Source organism: Triplophysa dalaica, chromosome 19 (genome assembly GCF_015846415.1).
Source record: "Triplophysa dalaica isolate WHDGS20190420 chromosome 19, ASM1584641v1, whole genome shotgun sequence".
Classification (NCBI taxonomy): Eukaryota; Metazoa; Chordata; class Actinopteri; order Cypriniformes; family Nemacheilidae; genus Triplophysa; species Triplophysa dalaica.
The window spans coordinates 9738342-9755000 of NC_079560.1; the positions used below are offsets into that span (position 1 = coordinate 9738342).

The 16659-nt window shown below is 39.2% G+C and overlaps 1 protein-coding gene across 1 annotated transcript in view; it reads right to left on the reverse strand.

Annotated features, from left to right (window-relative positions):
• Positions 1 to 16659, reverse strand: part of arhgap32b (Rho GTPase activating protein 32b) — a 71331-nt gene that overhangs the window by 31193 nt on the left and 23479 nt on the right. The window contains 3 exon segments of the mRNA XM_056730879.1: positions 9820 to 9904; positions 10072 to 10163; positions 12706 to 12814. Coding sequence (XP_056586857.1) covers positions 9820 to 9904; positions 10072 to 10163; positions 12706 to 12814 — 286 coding nt within the window.

Below are 16659 nucleotides of genomic sequence, written 5' to 3' on the forward strand. Positions count from 1 at the left end.
GAATTGACAATAGGGGATACAAAGAGCTTCCATATGTCTTGTAGTTTAGCATGGGTTATTTTCTGTTTAGAGGCACTTTAATGAGTTCATTATCGTGTAAAGCTGAAAGTGAGTTGTTGGGCAACCAGAGGTGGTCAGCTGGCTGTGCAACAACTGATCTATTAGAGAGGTTGATTATTTTATTTACCTTCAATATTTTAAGGCAGTTCTTAAGAGTTATGTCAACACGACATTAGACACATTTATTAAAGATAATTGCCACCCTGACAGATATTCAAGTAATAATAACGTTAATTACAAGAAACTATCATCATCCTGTTAATACATTGAAACCTATGGATTATGCACATAAAAATGGGACATTGTTCATACCAGACAGTTTGTTTGATACTAATTGTTCTTATTGTGATTGTACACAAAAAATGCATTAATAGCTTCGGACAGGATTAGTTTAGGTTACTTTTTTACGGTGTCACTGTTTGAATGTAGAACTTTATATCACACTGTCTGCATATTAAACTAAAAAGTTTTTTTTTTCATTTAAACAGCGAATCCTTTAAAACAACTTGCTAGTTATTTAGGAAATGGCCTACACGGACACTTAAGAAAGAAAATACTTAAGTCTGTTAAAAGCCTCGACTCAGATGTGGATTCCAAGTGGGTCACACAAACTCTTGCTGCCCGTCTCTCATATAGGACCTCATGGATAATGAAGAAAAAAGGTGGCCTAACTGTGCGTTCGCACTGCCAGCGACAACCAGCGACAAAGGGAGGCAATGTCATTCATTTCAACAGTGAGCCGACGACTTCCAGCGACACAAGTGACAGCGACTGTTGGCGACAGGAAGTGGCCGTGTGTAGCGATGCGACAAAGTTAAGATTTGCTAAACTTTATGCAAATGATTAGCAACTTTTGGGGGCGACTCCCAATAGGAGTAAAGCAGTGGAGATAATGTCATCCGTCTATCGTCCGTTACAGCAGAGTATGTTTATAAATGTTAATAGAGCAACCAAAGCTAGGAAAACCTAACAACCTCGTAGCAAGAGACTAGCGGCACCTGGCAACAGAGTCACGGCGGTATGAACGCACAGTAAAGCCTGTGTCATACTCCTTTTTGTACGTGAAGTCAAGCGTACACGTACAGCGGAACGCAAAGCTTTCGACTCATATGCGTACACACAGGTATTGACTCCTGCACATTGCGACATAGCAAAACCTCTACCTTGAATCGATGCTTACAGGACATGGTTGCCACGTGGTGGTTAAACTAATACTGCAAGAAATGGAATGCCCGTACTATACTGATGATGTAATTTGCATAACGTGAACTGTACTCATAAACATACTGCAGCAACACAGAGCACTGAAGTGCAAGGTTGTGCACACAAATACGTTGGCAGACACGTTTCTCTTGTAAATCAGTTGGGGGTTCTTGAGCATTCATGTACCAGAGCAGAGGACGTACTAATAAAAAGTAGTAACTGCAGAAAATATCACTCAAGCCATCACAGAACATCTGATGGTGATAAAAACAATTCTTGGAGAAGCATTGCGAAACGTGGCAGCCACTCACATGGACCGATCCAAGAGTCCTGCAATTCGACCTGAATAAATGAAAAATTCTTCCCAAGAGTTTTACTCCCTCAGAAACACATGGTCGTCTCAGCATGTGAGTTTGGAGAGGGAGGTTGGTATCGGCTATGTTTAGGCTTTCGTGCACTATGCTCGGATGATTTCATGGTGTTGGAGAAGGTCATTCAAAACAAAACAAATATGAGCGCTTATGGACCACAGCTGAAATGTGGGGATGCCTTTAAAAATGCCTTGACTTAATCAATGACACATGATGTGCCATTTGCTTAGGATAACAATATGTGTTCCAGCAATTTAGAAAAACATTATTCTCCAGTGAAAAATAATTCCGTTATGCAATAGTGAACATTGAAAGATCCCACTAAATAAACTACATATGTCTGATGGATATGAAGTTTCTCACTTATGTGTCGGTATGAGCCACAAGATTTTGGTGGACAAATTCCAACAGAAGATCAGCACCCTGAAGTATTTTGTTACATATCAAATTAAGAGGCTTAGCAGGAATGTTAACATACCTAAAAGTAGACTGCCGGCTTGGTTAAACCCTCTTTTAACATGTCACAAAAACAAGTGCAGCACAGATTAATTTTAGCTAACTTGAAAAGGGCAACATACTATGTAACATTTGGAAGATTACAAAGATTATACGCCCATATCACCTAAGCACTGTAGCTACAGCCCATCAAAGCACTGCTTTTGTAAATTGTTTACTGCTTTAAACAATAAATTGCTAGATATTTACTGTCAAAGTGCATACTGCCTGTTGTAAGCAATGTTTCTGCTATCATGCATAATCAGCTTCTGTGAGGACTGTGATAGTGCTTTGTGCAATGAAAAAGATATCTATATATTTATAGATTATATATTTAAATCTATCTATTTGACTATTTATTTGCTAAATTTAAATCTGTTTGCAATCCTTGGGGCTGCGCAGTGTCAACAATATTCCAAAATTGCACAGATGAACATGACCCTTAACATAATATACAGCCATAGAAAAAAGTTAAGAGATTATTCAAAATTTTAATTAAATCAGCATTTCTAGATGTATTGTGGCCACTCCAGTCCAGTGTCTGTTGAATTTGAACAAAAATCAGGAGTGTCAAAGTCATCCAACAGCAATGTGAAAGAGTGACCGTATGAAAAGACACATGAAAACTGTGATACAAATAATGGTTATCGCAAAACATATATTTGTGAACTTTTTTTAAGTTAATTTCAAATATTACTGTTGTATTGCTTAAAAGTGAATATGACTTGTTTTCCTTGCAGTCTTTGAGGTCTTAAAAAATACAGAGCATCTTTTCTGTTATTTTTGACCTGTTGCTCCAGCTTTTATTTTCTTCAAATAAAAACAATAATATATTATTTCTTTGAAAATTGGGAGAAATACTATTAGGTGATTCACAGAAAAAAATATACTTTTACCTAAACACATACCTATAAATGGTAAATTCAGAAAAACTGAAAATAATTTTGAGATTGTTCTCTTAATTTTTTCTGCAGTTGTATATACATTTATATGAAAGTAAATACATACAAAATTATACAGGGCTTTATACATTAAACAATTATGCAGTGCTTCCTTAAGACCAACAAGTTGATCCGACAACCCACCAAATACAGAATTCTTTTTTTGTTTTCATGTCATACATGAAAATAACACAAACTCTCTCTGAACTGTTATAAATACTATAAAATTATAATCCAATAGTGACCTACTTCACCCAGATTGCTGGACAGAGGCTGGGCATCCTTCCAGATTTACCAGGGTAAATCCTTTACAATGTTTTAAAACTACATTAAAATGAAATTGGAGGTCATAAAGCCGTACATGCCATGAAACTGAGAAAACTATGGCATAATCTTATAGCAGATGAGTATGCCATTAATGTATATGCAATTATACAAATAGGGCGTTTCTGTTCCATTTCCAACATCTCCAGTATATGCAGATGTGTCCCTTTTGCAGAAAAAAATCTGGGACTGCTGAAGTAAACTCAGATTCGTGAGTATAAAGTGGTCTTCCTACACACTCCTTAACCGAAGGGGGTGGGACGAGTGGTATTTTCGTGTTTGGCTGCAGAATGGCTGTGTTTCTGAGTGCATGTGCCCATAGGGCAAAAGTGGAGTGGTTCAATGCATAGGCGGGACCCAGATCCTGCAGCACTTCTGAAGATGACATAACTAGGCAAGGCTGCTTTGACAGGATTTAAAACAGACGGCAGATTGAAGTGGATGAGATTAAGGTACATAGAAGAGGGTAACAATTATAACAATCTCCTTAAAGATTTAAACACGGATTATTGCACAAAATCTTAGAATCTCATTTGTGTGAGATTGTGTGAAAATGCTATTTGTTTGAGGTTGAACAGAAACGCACCTTCATAATTACAAAAGACTGTAAACTTAATGCCACAGTAAGACATCTTGTTATGAAGATGATGCTCGTTGATTCACTTGAACAATGCCCTAGTATACTGTACAATGGACAACTGCCAACAAAGAAAAAGTTATGCAGCCAAAAGTGATAGAATTAGAGGTTGACCGACATGGGTTTTCTCTGGGCGATGCAGACTTTTAGAAATAAGGCCAGCCGATGACTGATATATGATGCTGATTTTTTTGTGGCCTATATGTTTGGCCGATTTTCTTTTTTCTACATTCATTTCATAAAATCTAAAAGTAATAAAAAGTGATACAGAATATTGCTTAAATTAAACATTTATTGAAGACCTGTCTTCTCAAATCAGTGCACTTGATTGAGAAAGATTGAATAAGTGTTTATTGCAGGGTACGAGAAAGCAGTCTAATTTATAGTAATAATACATTGCTCAAAATTTTAAGCACAGTCTCAAACTGTTTTGAAGAATACTTTTTGGCATACACTGCTATTGGTCAAATGGGCATAAGTGAAAACTAAAATAAATGAAAAAAAAATCACTCATATTACCCAACCTGCTGCTAATAACTGTGTTTTTAGTTATACTGAACTTTTAGTTCTATTCAATTTTATAGGGCGGTAGAAAGCCTGACAGTAAAGCAGACGCTCTTGTGGTCGAATGCGTTTAAACAGCCACAAAAGACCACCGAGTATGGACATGACGCGTAAACGAGGGGAAACAACAAGTCAGGATTTCAACTTTTGCTGAAGTTTGGTTTATTGACGAGAATAGCCAAGAAAGGAGAATGTTTTCTCTCCAATTTCAGATAATTTGTTAATTGTGTGCACATATTTCGTCCATTTGATAAAATGATTGACCAAAACCCATCCTAATTCCAAGTACAAACAGACTCTGACCCACAGACACATTTAAGCAGGAAAGTTAAAATGCACGTTTGAGCCACAAGTTTCCTCTTTTAACAAGGCATGGCTGCAGTCACAGATGCACCTGCCTGTTAATCGACCTAATTTGCGGCACAATCGGCCGATAACGCAGAATTAAAAATTCACCAAAGACCGTCCCGTTTATTTGGTCAACCTCTAGATAGAATCATTCAAGGTAGGAATTTTCTCACAAAGAAATACAAGAATCATTCTTGAACACAAGAAGCTTCAAGTTAATTGCCAGCTAAACCCTCAGACACACAGAAAGCTGCTTGCACACACGTGGTGTACTGCAAAGATCAATAACAAAGCCAGCTCAGCACCGAGCAAACAGAGATCTTACAAAACGATTTCCCCAAATGAGTTCCACAGATATACAAGAGTGTCAGAACAGCACATTGCAGGACACAGGTACAGCGGTGTGGCGGAGGCTTGTATGCATCCTACTTGACCAGCATTTCCACAGAGACAAACAGATGTATGCATTTATTTAGCTGCTTCAGCAATGTTGAAATGCACTGATGAAGAGTCTGCGGGGGGGTATGGGTTGGATATGGGGCAGTGGTGGTGAGACATGCGGTTAAGAAATGAAGGACTCTGTGCTGTAGAGATGAAGGTGGATAGATTAATTGACACGGAGATTAGGCAGTTTATACATACTGCAATGAAATGCACTTCCTGAGGCAATGAAAAAGTGTTAAGATTGTTGTTGTGCATTTGAGCATCTTATTTTCTTGAATTACAGTGTGTGAAAAGACAGGGGGTGGAGCTATCGGCTTTGTTTGTGAGTAAATGGTAGGGGGCGTGGCTAACAAGATTGGCAGCCATGATCCCCTCCCCAAACTATTTTTCACAGGCCATTTCCATTTGATATGTAACCCACTATACCAGCTGGGATATGCAGTCTTTCATAAGCGCATGTAGGTGTATAGGGTTAACTCTGACTGACTTGATTTATGTGGCCACACATGTACACTCAAGGTTGGTACTGTAGGCATGCTGCAGTTTGACATGCTCTGATGGAGACGGGGCAGAACACATGGGACTCTTTGGGGTTGATGCATTCAAAATGCTGACTTGCTAAATGTTTTGCAGACAATATAATACACAGTTTGCATTAGAAATCTAAAAATACTACTTTTATTGTGGGCTCTGTCAGCAAATATTACACATCAAAGTAGTTGGATTAAAAACCATTGATATGTGTTGAAATTAATTTTTGGAAGAGATCAGATTTATTCTGGAACAGTTTGAAATAGAAAAATACAGACACTCAGTCATCTAGTCAGAATAAAACAAAATATTTCCTCTGACTTATAAATCTGGATAGCAATGTTAACAGAGCAGGAGATATTTCCTACAGTTTGCCCATTAGCACCAGATGGTGCTGATGGACACATTAATATTGCCCTATAAATAAAACTCTAAGAAGTCCAATGTCAAAAGACGTTTCCAAGTTTTTCTGGTCTGTGGTGGGAATGAAAAATAAAGAGAAAACAAGACAGGGATGAAGAGTATTTTCCATTCCAGAGCATGGAATTCTAGAATGCATAGAGAGAGCCATCAGAGATCATTCACATTCATCTCAATAACACTTGCTATGGAAGTTTTTGAAGAAAGAGAGACAGCAAAGAAAGCAAAGAGTATCTTTGGAGAAAGGGAGGGAGGAGAAAATAAGGCCATACTGTCTTGCTTGACCTGCAGGTGATATGCGAACCTACTAAAAGCATAAGAGCAAATTAGCCATGTGTACCAGCTGAGGGGTAAACGCATTTGACTGTCTCTGCAGGTGATATAAGTGACGAAGACCTGGAGAGATGAGATAAATGATGTGAGACAGAGGGTAATGGTTAATATTCAGGCTGAGGATGGTAATTCAAACAGCTTGAGACAGAGCTGAGAATAGCACAAGATGAGCCATACTGTTAAGAAACACAAAAGACTGATGTTTTATATCATATAACTTGGAAAAGAAAAAATAAGACAGAAAATTTGTCTGATGAAAAATCCCACTTAAAAAAGCTTCTAACGTAGTCCTAAATGTAGAGATGCACCAATACTAAATTTCTTCATTCATACAGATTATTCAAAGTTATATGTGCCGATACTGATGATCAAATAAATATTTCATCACTTTCTTCTATATATAAAGCACAAATTCATAGCATTTTCTTTTCCTCTTTTGATTGACAGGATATACTGATTATTGGTGCATAGTGCATCTCTTCCTAAAAGTCTTCCTTCAGTACCAACCTGTATGTAAAATATATAATACTTTACAGTTTTGAAAACAGGTCAACTTAAACAAGTATGCATAAAAAAGAGATGCATGGTGGGCACTGAACACATTCCATGGCACAGGCGACACCCAACCAAAGATTTAGGTCAAGGGGTTGTATATGCAGAGAGTGTGTAGCTTTTTGAGCCTGGATCAGAAAATGGGGAAGGGACACACCAAAAACACACATAAGTGCCCTCTCCCGTCTATTCACAAACATGTAGGGGTGATCCTGGAAACTATTTCTTTCACAATGAACACTAACACAACACACACGTGCAATCCTGGGGCAGCACTTAAAACACATCTGTGACTGAAGTAGCTTTTGTCTTTGGCTGTGGTGAGCTCATGGTGCCAGTCACCACACGGCTGGGTTACAGGGAAGAGTCACAACCACAAAAGCATTCAAAACAACTTCTCGATTGTATGCAAGCAAATCCATCAGACAACTGGTCGACGTATCAAACTTTATCAAAATGTCAAATGCAAAGTCAACTTTGGGGTTTGCACAGGGCTGGAAACGTACATTTTTGCTGTTGCACAGCACTGAAAACAATTGTGAGAAAATAGCTGAATTGGGCACATAAATATAATATATTTTGGACAACCAAAAGCAAGTTGTGTTCAAAACACCATTGCATGCCCACATACAGCAGTGCAACAGCAATATAATCAATGGCTGAAGCTAAAGGGAAAGAAGGTCAATGCCATGTGAGTAATGCAGTGATCATTGCTAAACATTTTGCAGGGATTACATAAACCTCCTATACAAGGCACATTTATATCAGCCTTCTATTTACAACCGCTTCCAACACTGGTAGACTTGTTATGAAGAAAATATTGATTAAAATGAGTAACAATATCCCTTTGCTGAATGTCTAAGCCATAAACTGTGGATAACAGTTTCTCTGGCGCTCTTTTAAAGAAACCCAATAATTCTGCTGCTCTTTTGGGAATATCAGTGAGTCATCTGCCTGTAATTACAAACCTTTCATAAATCACCACCAGAAGGACGACATACAGGGTTTTGGTAAGAACACAGCAAACACTGCTGATTTATCCGTGCCAAGAACTGCTGTCGCATAACCACAGGCTGATTTACTCGGAGCTGGAGACTTCTCCAGCATTTGTTGCGTTTTGTGCTGTACTCTGATACATTATCATGGATTTCTTACAGAGAATTATTGATGTTGTTTGTTGTCGTGCCCTGGTATCATGGGTAGGTTGCATGGACGTAATATAAGAGCAAAGAGCTGTTGCCCTCTACTGGAGAAAACCGGGGCCACAACCAGCTGTACAATATCGATAGGGCTTAACAACTATTAAAACTACAAACAAGTGAAGCCCTCAAGGAACATGGGTGATTGCAAAATGGCATCTCACATGAAGGTTTTCCCAGGCTAATTCAGGCGGGTTGGACCTGGCTTCCAAAAGCAGGATTACTATTCACACAGCGCAAGTCCCCTAAGGAAACCGCTGCCTCACTCCCCCCCAAATTGTCTGGCCCCTCTACACCATGCCGATCTATTTTCTCATTCTGTGGGCGCTCCATTATACCCTTAATCCCGAACACAGAAGCTGAGAGATCTCCGACACTGTCGCACCACCCCACCTCCTGTCCCTACACAACAAGGCGCTATTCAGCCGTCCCACCAATCCCTTTATGCCTCAACTGAGCCTTGCTACAGTTTCTAATGAGAAATGAAAAATAAGTGGAAATGTTGAAAAGGAACAGCGATTCTGAAAAGAAACACTGAGCAAGCAGAAACCATTCATCTCTTCTGAAGTACAGATACAGAAAGTGTCCTTTATTACTTTAAAAAAATGAACGCCAAAAGTTGGGGGGAAATTAAAGTTATGTAAATTTGAAGGAAGAAATACATTTGTGCATTTGGCAAACACTTTAAGCTTAAGCTATTCATTTTATAGGTATTTGTGTACTACAGCTACAGGAACGTAGACTGGTTGCTTCAGTATCAGCAGCCAATTGCTACAGCTGGTTTTAAAGTCATGTTAATCAAGGAAGGAGACGGGAACCGGAAGACATTTAAACATTTAATAAAGTAATAACAGCTGGCGGGCCCCTCACGGCCGACCGCCTGCCAACAAAACATAAATACAAATGCAAACATGTTCGGGCCCAGTCCTCTCTCTTCGACGGTCCGTTTGCTCATTCTCTTATATGCTCCCGATCTCCTACGTGATTCGAGACCGGTGCGCGCACAGCTGGCGCTCATTAAAAATTACTCACCGGTCTCGAACCACGGTCTCGCCCCGCCTACTCCACTACAATGTTGATCCTCAGTTTCCAATCCTTTGGAGTCTCGCATTAGAGACAGACCCCTGTCCGTCGCCCAGTTGAAGCACACATTGAAACACACACATGCACATCAGCAGATAATCTCTACAACACTGTCTCTGCATTTCTGTAGTTGAACACTAGACCATAACGCTAGCAGCAGAAATATTGTGAGTTGATTCCTAGGGCATGCATGGGCTGATAAAATATGTAGCTTGAATCCAAAGCAAGTCTGTCAAATGTGAATGAATTTGTTAAATGCCTAGTCACTGAGATCCATTCTGAAGTTAAAGCAGGTTAAATGTGCGTGACCTTACCTGTATTGTTCCAAAGTCGACGTTTTCGTAGTGAAAGTGGGCACATTCGGCTAACTTTGGAAAGTGGCCCTTGGTGAATGAGAGCCTGGAAACATAAATGCATGAAACCGATGCATTGTGTCTATTTAAAGGTCAGATTGTTTGTATGCTCAAAAGAACCAATTATTAAGCGATGCTGCTTGCAAGCATACACAAAAAAACGCAAATCATGGTGCAAATCAGCATACCATTGTGTAAATGTTTGACACTTACTTTTTGACATTCTTGACCTTCATGCTGGCAGTGTTGCTACAGGAGCGCATGAGAGGCTCAGAGCTCAGCTCCGGAAGTTCAGCACTGCGAGCCTGAAACACAAATACAAATGTGAGACAAATCTGTCTCACTTAACACATCTTTACAGCTCTTCCTAACTAAATGGCACAATTATAGTAGCTCACAACAGGACCCATGTTAACTGTGAATCACATCCATCTCGAAAGTGCTGCATACACAGATTCTCCAGAATAGGCCGTCAACCACCATGATTTCCAAGTTATTGGTCACAGCCATTAAAAACACTGTTGCACCATTGTGCGAAAAAGCTTTTAACTTTACCATAACTAACATTTCCATATAGCCTAATACAGCCAACAGTTCCATTCAAATGATGAAGCATTTTAGTCACAGTGGACAATAGCCTTGATCAGGACATTAACGTTTCAACTCTATGCACATCTATCTATGCAAATAAGGCACTCTCACACACAGAGCCATACTCGCACGCTAGAATGAGAATATCATTTAATATAAGTGACAACCTGTAGCCCCCATAAAGTATATCAGCTGACTAAAGGATGCGAAGAGAAACCACCACAGGGCCAAAGACAGGTTAAATGAAAAAGTCGAGGCCTTGAACTTCATTTTGTTTTACTAAGGCTAAAAGAGTGTCCCTGCCCTAGGACAAGAGAATAAATCTTTTGACAGCTGCTTTATAAAACTCTGTTACCAGTCACTTTATGCCTAGCCGAGTGAGAGACACACAAAGTCATCCAGCAATGCCAACCAAAACAAGTCAGTGATTAAAAACTCATGAAATATAAATAAAGCTTTGAAAGCGTGGCTCTTAAGCTGACAGACGAGGGCTTATTAACAACTCTCTTGACCATCCAGCGTTCAAATGAGCCGTGGTGCTGAACACACACATTTCTGCTGGTGTAAACGTGGTGTGAAAACTCTACAAATCGGGTTCTGTGACAGCCAGTCTTGTTGATCATCACAGTCTCACTTCACTATAAATGACAGCAAAAATAGTTCAAGAATTGACCGTACAGTTAAGGACCCTGGTGCAAGCTGGTAAAAAAGCCAACTCAAGGAGCATTACATTTATTTGTTATATGAATGAGCAGATATGGTGATTCCCTTGATACTACCTGGCTAACGTTTGTGCTCAAAACAACATCAGCCAATAGCACGGTTGCCATGGAAACAGGTCTTTATCTGCACCACTGCATGCAAGTATGTCAGTGCTAGTAAAATAATCATGAATTTAACTAATTCAATACTGAACAAAAGATGGGGAAAGAACATGTATTGTGTTAATGTTCAGAGTACCTTAATATGGTTGTCTAGTATTACACAACTCTATTAATACTCAGTTCCGATTGGTCCATTTAATTGGAATTCTACAAATAAATATTTGTCTGTAGAACGTTTCATCGGACTCGTTTTATTATCCAACTCAGGTCCAATATAAAAAGGCAAAACTAAAAGTGTTAGTTAATCTAACAGGTCTGATGCCATTCGGTCCGGTGTCATTTCCCTCGCCATAGTAGGGGGAAAATGTGATCTCTAACAGAGATTGACGTTTGCACATGCACTAGCATGTTATTAACTGATAAAGTGTAGTTGACGCCATGGTTACTGTTTACTGCTCAAAGCCAAAGTTTATGAATACACGTTCACTGAGAGGCTTATATGGTATGGGTGGGACATCTTCACACACTCCAAGCAGGGAACCAATCACGACAGACCGGGTCAGCTTTACCAATCAGAGCGTTTCGAAAGGAGGTACTTTATATAGAACGGAAGAAATCCAGTCGTTTAGTGAGAAGAGGGACAGGGTGAATAATAGTCTAAAGCAAAATATGTCAAATATACAGCATTTTTTTATTAGAAACATGAACATCCATTGTTAAACACCTAAAAAACATAATCAAAGCCTCAAGACTGGCTCCTTTAAGGTCAAAAAAAATCAAGCATTTTCCATTTTGTTTGGATCTCCTCTTTGCTGCGCCTCTCTGAAAGATTTTTTACAAAGCCCATCGTTCTGAAAACAGAGGTGTGCTATGATTGGCCAGTTAACCAGTGTGAAGTGATTGGTTGAATACTGCAAGAGTGTGACGGAAATGTAACACCACATCAGGTTCCAAAGCAATTTTACTGAAAGATACGCCCAACTTACTTGCGTGTACATTTGGGCGGTCTTAGTCTAATCATACCACGAACTGACGTGGATTTGTGGGGATGTGTTACACGAGGTGTTTCAGGCAGGTCTGTGTAAGTAAACGCTTTTAGATTTTTACGTGTATTATACATGTATGGGCAACTTATAACACACCAAAGACACAGAAAAACACGTATTCGCGCGATATGGCCACCTTTAAGTCATGTCATCTATAAGAAAAGGCAGTAAAACGCAATAACACCATAAAACAAAAGAACAATATTATCCTTCAGAGACTCTGAGAGTGATTTTGGCTCAGGCCCCTGTCGGACTGCATGCAGTCAATCTTCACAGCTTCAGAGAGAATGTGCTATCTCCTCTCTTTACTACTGGCATGCTAAATGGAGGGTGTGGGAGGCAATCGCTAAATTTGTGCGAGACTGAGAGAGCACTTGGCTTCTCACCATTGCACTGATGGTTTCTTCCCAGTCAGGTCGCTCTCGGGGGTGGATGCTCCTGGCAAGCTCCGGCACGATGTCGTCTTCTTCAGGGTGTCGTCCAGGCCTCAGGCCTCTGAGGGGAAAGGGGGGTGGAGAAAGAGGGTCAGTCTAATAGCCTGTGAACTGAAGGGATACCGCCTGCCTGTGGGAATTACAACAGAAAAGTTGAGCGGAATATCAGACAGACAGTGTGGCAGAGAAAATGACACGTCCTCAATGTAAGACGGTGAATTAGAACATCTCATCCTTCACAGAGGTGTTAATAGCGGCATCATTTCAATTAGGCAAGACATCAGACTAATCCAAGTGACATGACGGGAAAAATTATTATCCAGTATACACAGCAGGGAACCAAAGCGAGGGTTTGGGAGATACCTGTGTGCTGTAGGATTGACCTGTCAAATTCAACGACTTTCATATTGTACACAAAGCTGATTTTGAAAAAGGACACAAAGTTGATACAGCTGGATATTAAATGCATGAGATAAAAGAAAACCAAAGATTTTTTCTTTCAATACAGATGAATGACAGGGTAGAAGAGAAATGTGGCAGTCACATTTTGGAAGGATTAACTACTGCTGATCAGAGATGATCACACAATGTGGTCGGAGGAAACTATTACACTTTCCAATGACAGCAATGTTCTGTATTCTATAAAAAGACCTGGAACCATTATACAAAAGTTATGCTGTGTGAATTAAACCACAGTGGAAGACCGCAATGCATATTCATTTATCAGCACAGAGCAGACGCGCTCAAATAGGAACATAATGCGTGACCCTGCAGCTTATGGGAGAAGGACAAATCCACCAAATGTCATTAACTGTGAAAGAGCGCCTGTGTATTTTACTGTAACTATATGGTGCCATTCCACAACAAACATCTTTACATAGACACAAATCTGGCTTCATTAATGAGACAGTTTGCATTCTTGTAAGACCTTTAATTATGCTGATGATTTATGGAGCACAATGAAAATCATTCTCGCCATAAGGGTTGTGCTGGGGAAGGCACTCTTGAAATGATTCAGCTGCAGTAATACACAGACGTACGAGGCATTTACAATCATCTGACATTGACTTAGCTCCTGATAAACTTGGCCGAAATTGATAAAAAAACAACCCAAAAACTGTTTTAGCTCAAGGACTCCGGATAGACTACACAGAAATATTTTTTTATCGTTTCTGTTTTCTAGTGAAAAAATTATTAAAACAGTATAAAGTTTACTTGAGAATCAAAATAGTTGAAAATAAAATAAAAAAATGGTAAATCCTTATGTAGAATACAACAAAGTTAATTTTTCATACCCCATTGGCAAATACCTTGCATAAACCTCCTTATATTAGATTTCTGCCAAAAACAAGAGGGTTTAAAAAAGTTTAAACATCATTCACAATTTTGCTTCAAGCAGCTATATCTTATTTAAACCTGGTTGGGATACTTTCACAGGAAAACAAAGATTTTTTTGCAGTGTGCTTCAAAACAGTATTTTAAATTCCTCCAGGTCTCTGGAGTACATGTACAAATCAGATCAAAGCCATATGGATCTCTTTTTCTTCCCCCTCTCGTTGTCAGTTTCAAGCTCATGTGACCACAGATCGAGCAATACGCATTCATTTCACAAATCGGAGGATAGGTGATTCGTACAGAGATGAGTGCTGACCTCAAATTGTTATCCTTCATAGAGTTTTCACACAGCAGACTTTGCATTTGTAATCATCAGTATGGAGGGCATCCAGAAAACAACAGCGTGGTGCATTATGACACCGCTGCCAGGACTCTTTGCTGATCCAGGTGCAACCAACTGCAGTGCTTCATCAATACCTTGATTAAACACATTTCACTCGTATACTACGCATCGGCATTGTGCTCTGTGAATCATTTGAGGTGTGGTGTGAAAGACCTGGAGATCGTACCATGTGGAGAACAAGATGGGAGAGAGATTGGTTTGGACTGAAATGCTGGTTTACACAACGTTCTCAACTAAAAACTCAGAACTTTTCATGAGTTTTGGCTGTCAAGCGACTCACGCAAACTGACGGTTTACACAAGTCATGCCATTCGGCGGTCATGATGGCAACACCTCTGGGCAGATATTTAAATCAAAGCAAGACAACATGCAAACATTTCTAAAATCGCTGGCAAAATCTGAATTAAATGGCACATTTCCGATCAACATTTAAACCTGACATGAACTGTCCCATACCTTTGGTTTGCTAAGCTTGATGGTGCTAAAAATCACCTTTTTCAAACAGCCATATTGCATTCATGGTAATGGCGATGGCACATCTTGTTACTATCTATTATCTTCGAGCAAACTAAAGAAAACAAAAAAGGTTTTTGAAATCAATGTTGTCATAATCACAGTGTGAACTACAAAACCGCGAAACTATAAAAATGGTAACATCACGTGTACTGCGTGTTCAAATGCATGCGTTACTATTGTCAAAACAGCAATGGCGACCTATAAGACATACTTATTAACGTTGCATACGTGAAGCTTTTTAAAAATGCGTACGAAAAACATTTCTGCTTTGTTGTGTTAACACACCTTTAAATAAGGTTTTCCTCTTATGTACATCCTTGACAATACGAAGCAACAAATTAACTTGAAATATGGAGTTAAACCAATGAATACTAGCAACAAATAGAAGCATAGGTTACATTTCATTTTACTTCTCAATCCCATTATCTCTCCTTTTCTATTTCTGATTTATTCATTATTCAGCTATTTTTCAGGCCACAAAAAAATTCCATATGGAAACATTGCGGCCAACCAGATCTTGACATGATCTGGATGACATAACATTGGTGATTTGCTTTAGTCGCTGCAGGAGAACTGAGATAATTGGGATTATTTTGGCGATGTGGAATGGTCACGACTGTGTTATGTCACAATAACCTCCTCACATCCCAATGGAAGTTATTAAGTCCTGGAGGCCTGTGCAGGTCATGCTGGGTCTTCATAAATCATGAAAGCGCCTCTATTCAGAGTCAGCATTTCATTAACACCGAGATTAAAGGCAGGAAAGAAATAGGGTAAAAAAAAACAAAATACAGAGTTCCTTCCCTTTAAAAGATCCTGTGTTAATAAGCTCTAGGGGCTTTAGACGGTCAGGCAGGTCTCTGACTGTCTACCTAAGGTGACTAAAACAAATTATTCTAAAGCATCGTTGCTTGTTTTATCTTTTAAGAGAGGAGCCTTACAAACATTGCACAGAAATAAATCACATACAACCATGCAGAAGCACCAGCATCTTCAAGTTAGATCTTGAACGATCAAGAAGATTCTAAATAATAGCTAAAAAGCTTCATTACAGTCATAATATTTTTAAATTAGGAACATAAAAAGGTAGATTTGGGCTAACTGAAATATGAAAAGTAAGACTGACTAGTTTAACTAACTGCTAGTGACAGAGAGTAGTAGTTAAAACGTTGACTTTATGTTTATGCAACTGGGCCCTGGACTAAATGAGTGCTCGAACACGACACGCAGGCCTAGAGATCGCTGTCCCCTGCAGGGCATTTTCAATCTGCAAACTCTAGTGGCAGTGTGTTAGCGAAGTAATGTGATTGTGTGAGTCAGACCAGCCCACACAGAGCAACACTTTTCTATTAAACTCACCAAAGATGAAACGGTTTAAAGATGAGAAGCTGCTGGCACAGAAATCAACGACAGAGCCCATATGCTTCTGTGACTCTTCAATCCTGAAGAGAGATTTTGGAGAATGCAGGTTGGATAGAGGATTGTCATTTTAAAATCTGATGACGCACACAGCTTGCTTTCACCCATAAAAACAGCCGTCATATTCATAAAGAATCAAAAACATCTTCATTAGAAGGAATAGTTCACTAAAAAAATGATAATTATTTCATCATTTACTCACCCTTAAGTCATTAAAAACCTAGTTGACCTTC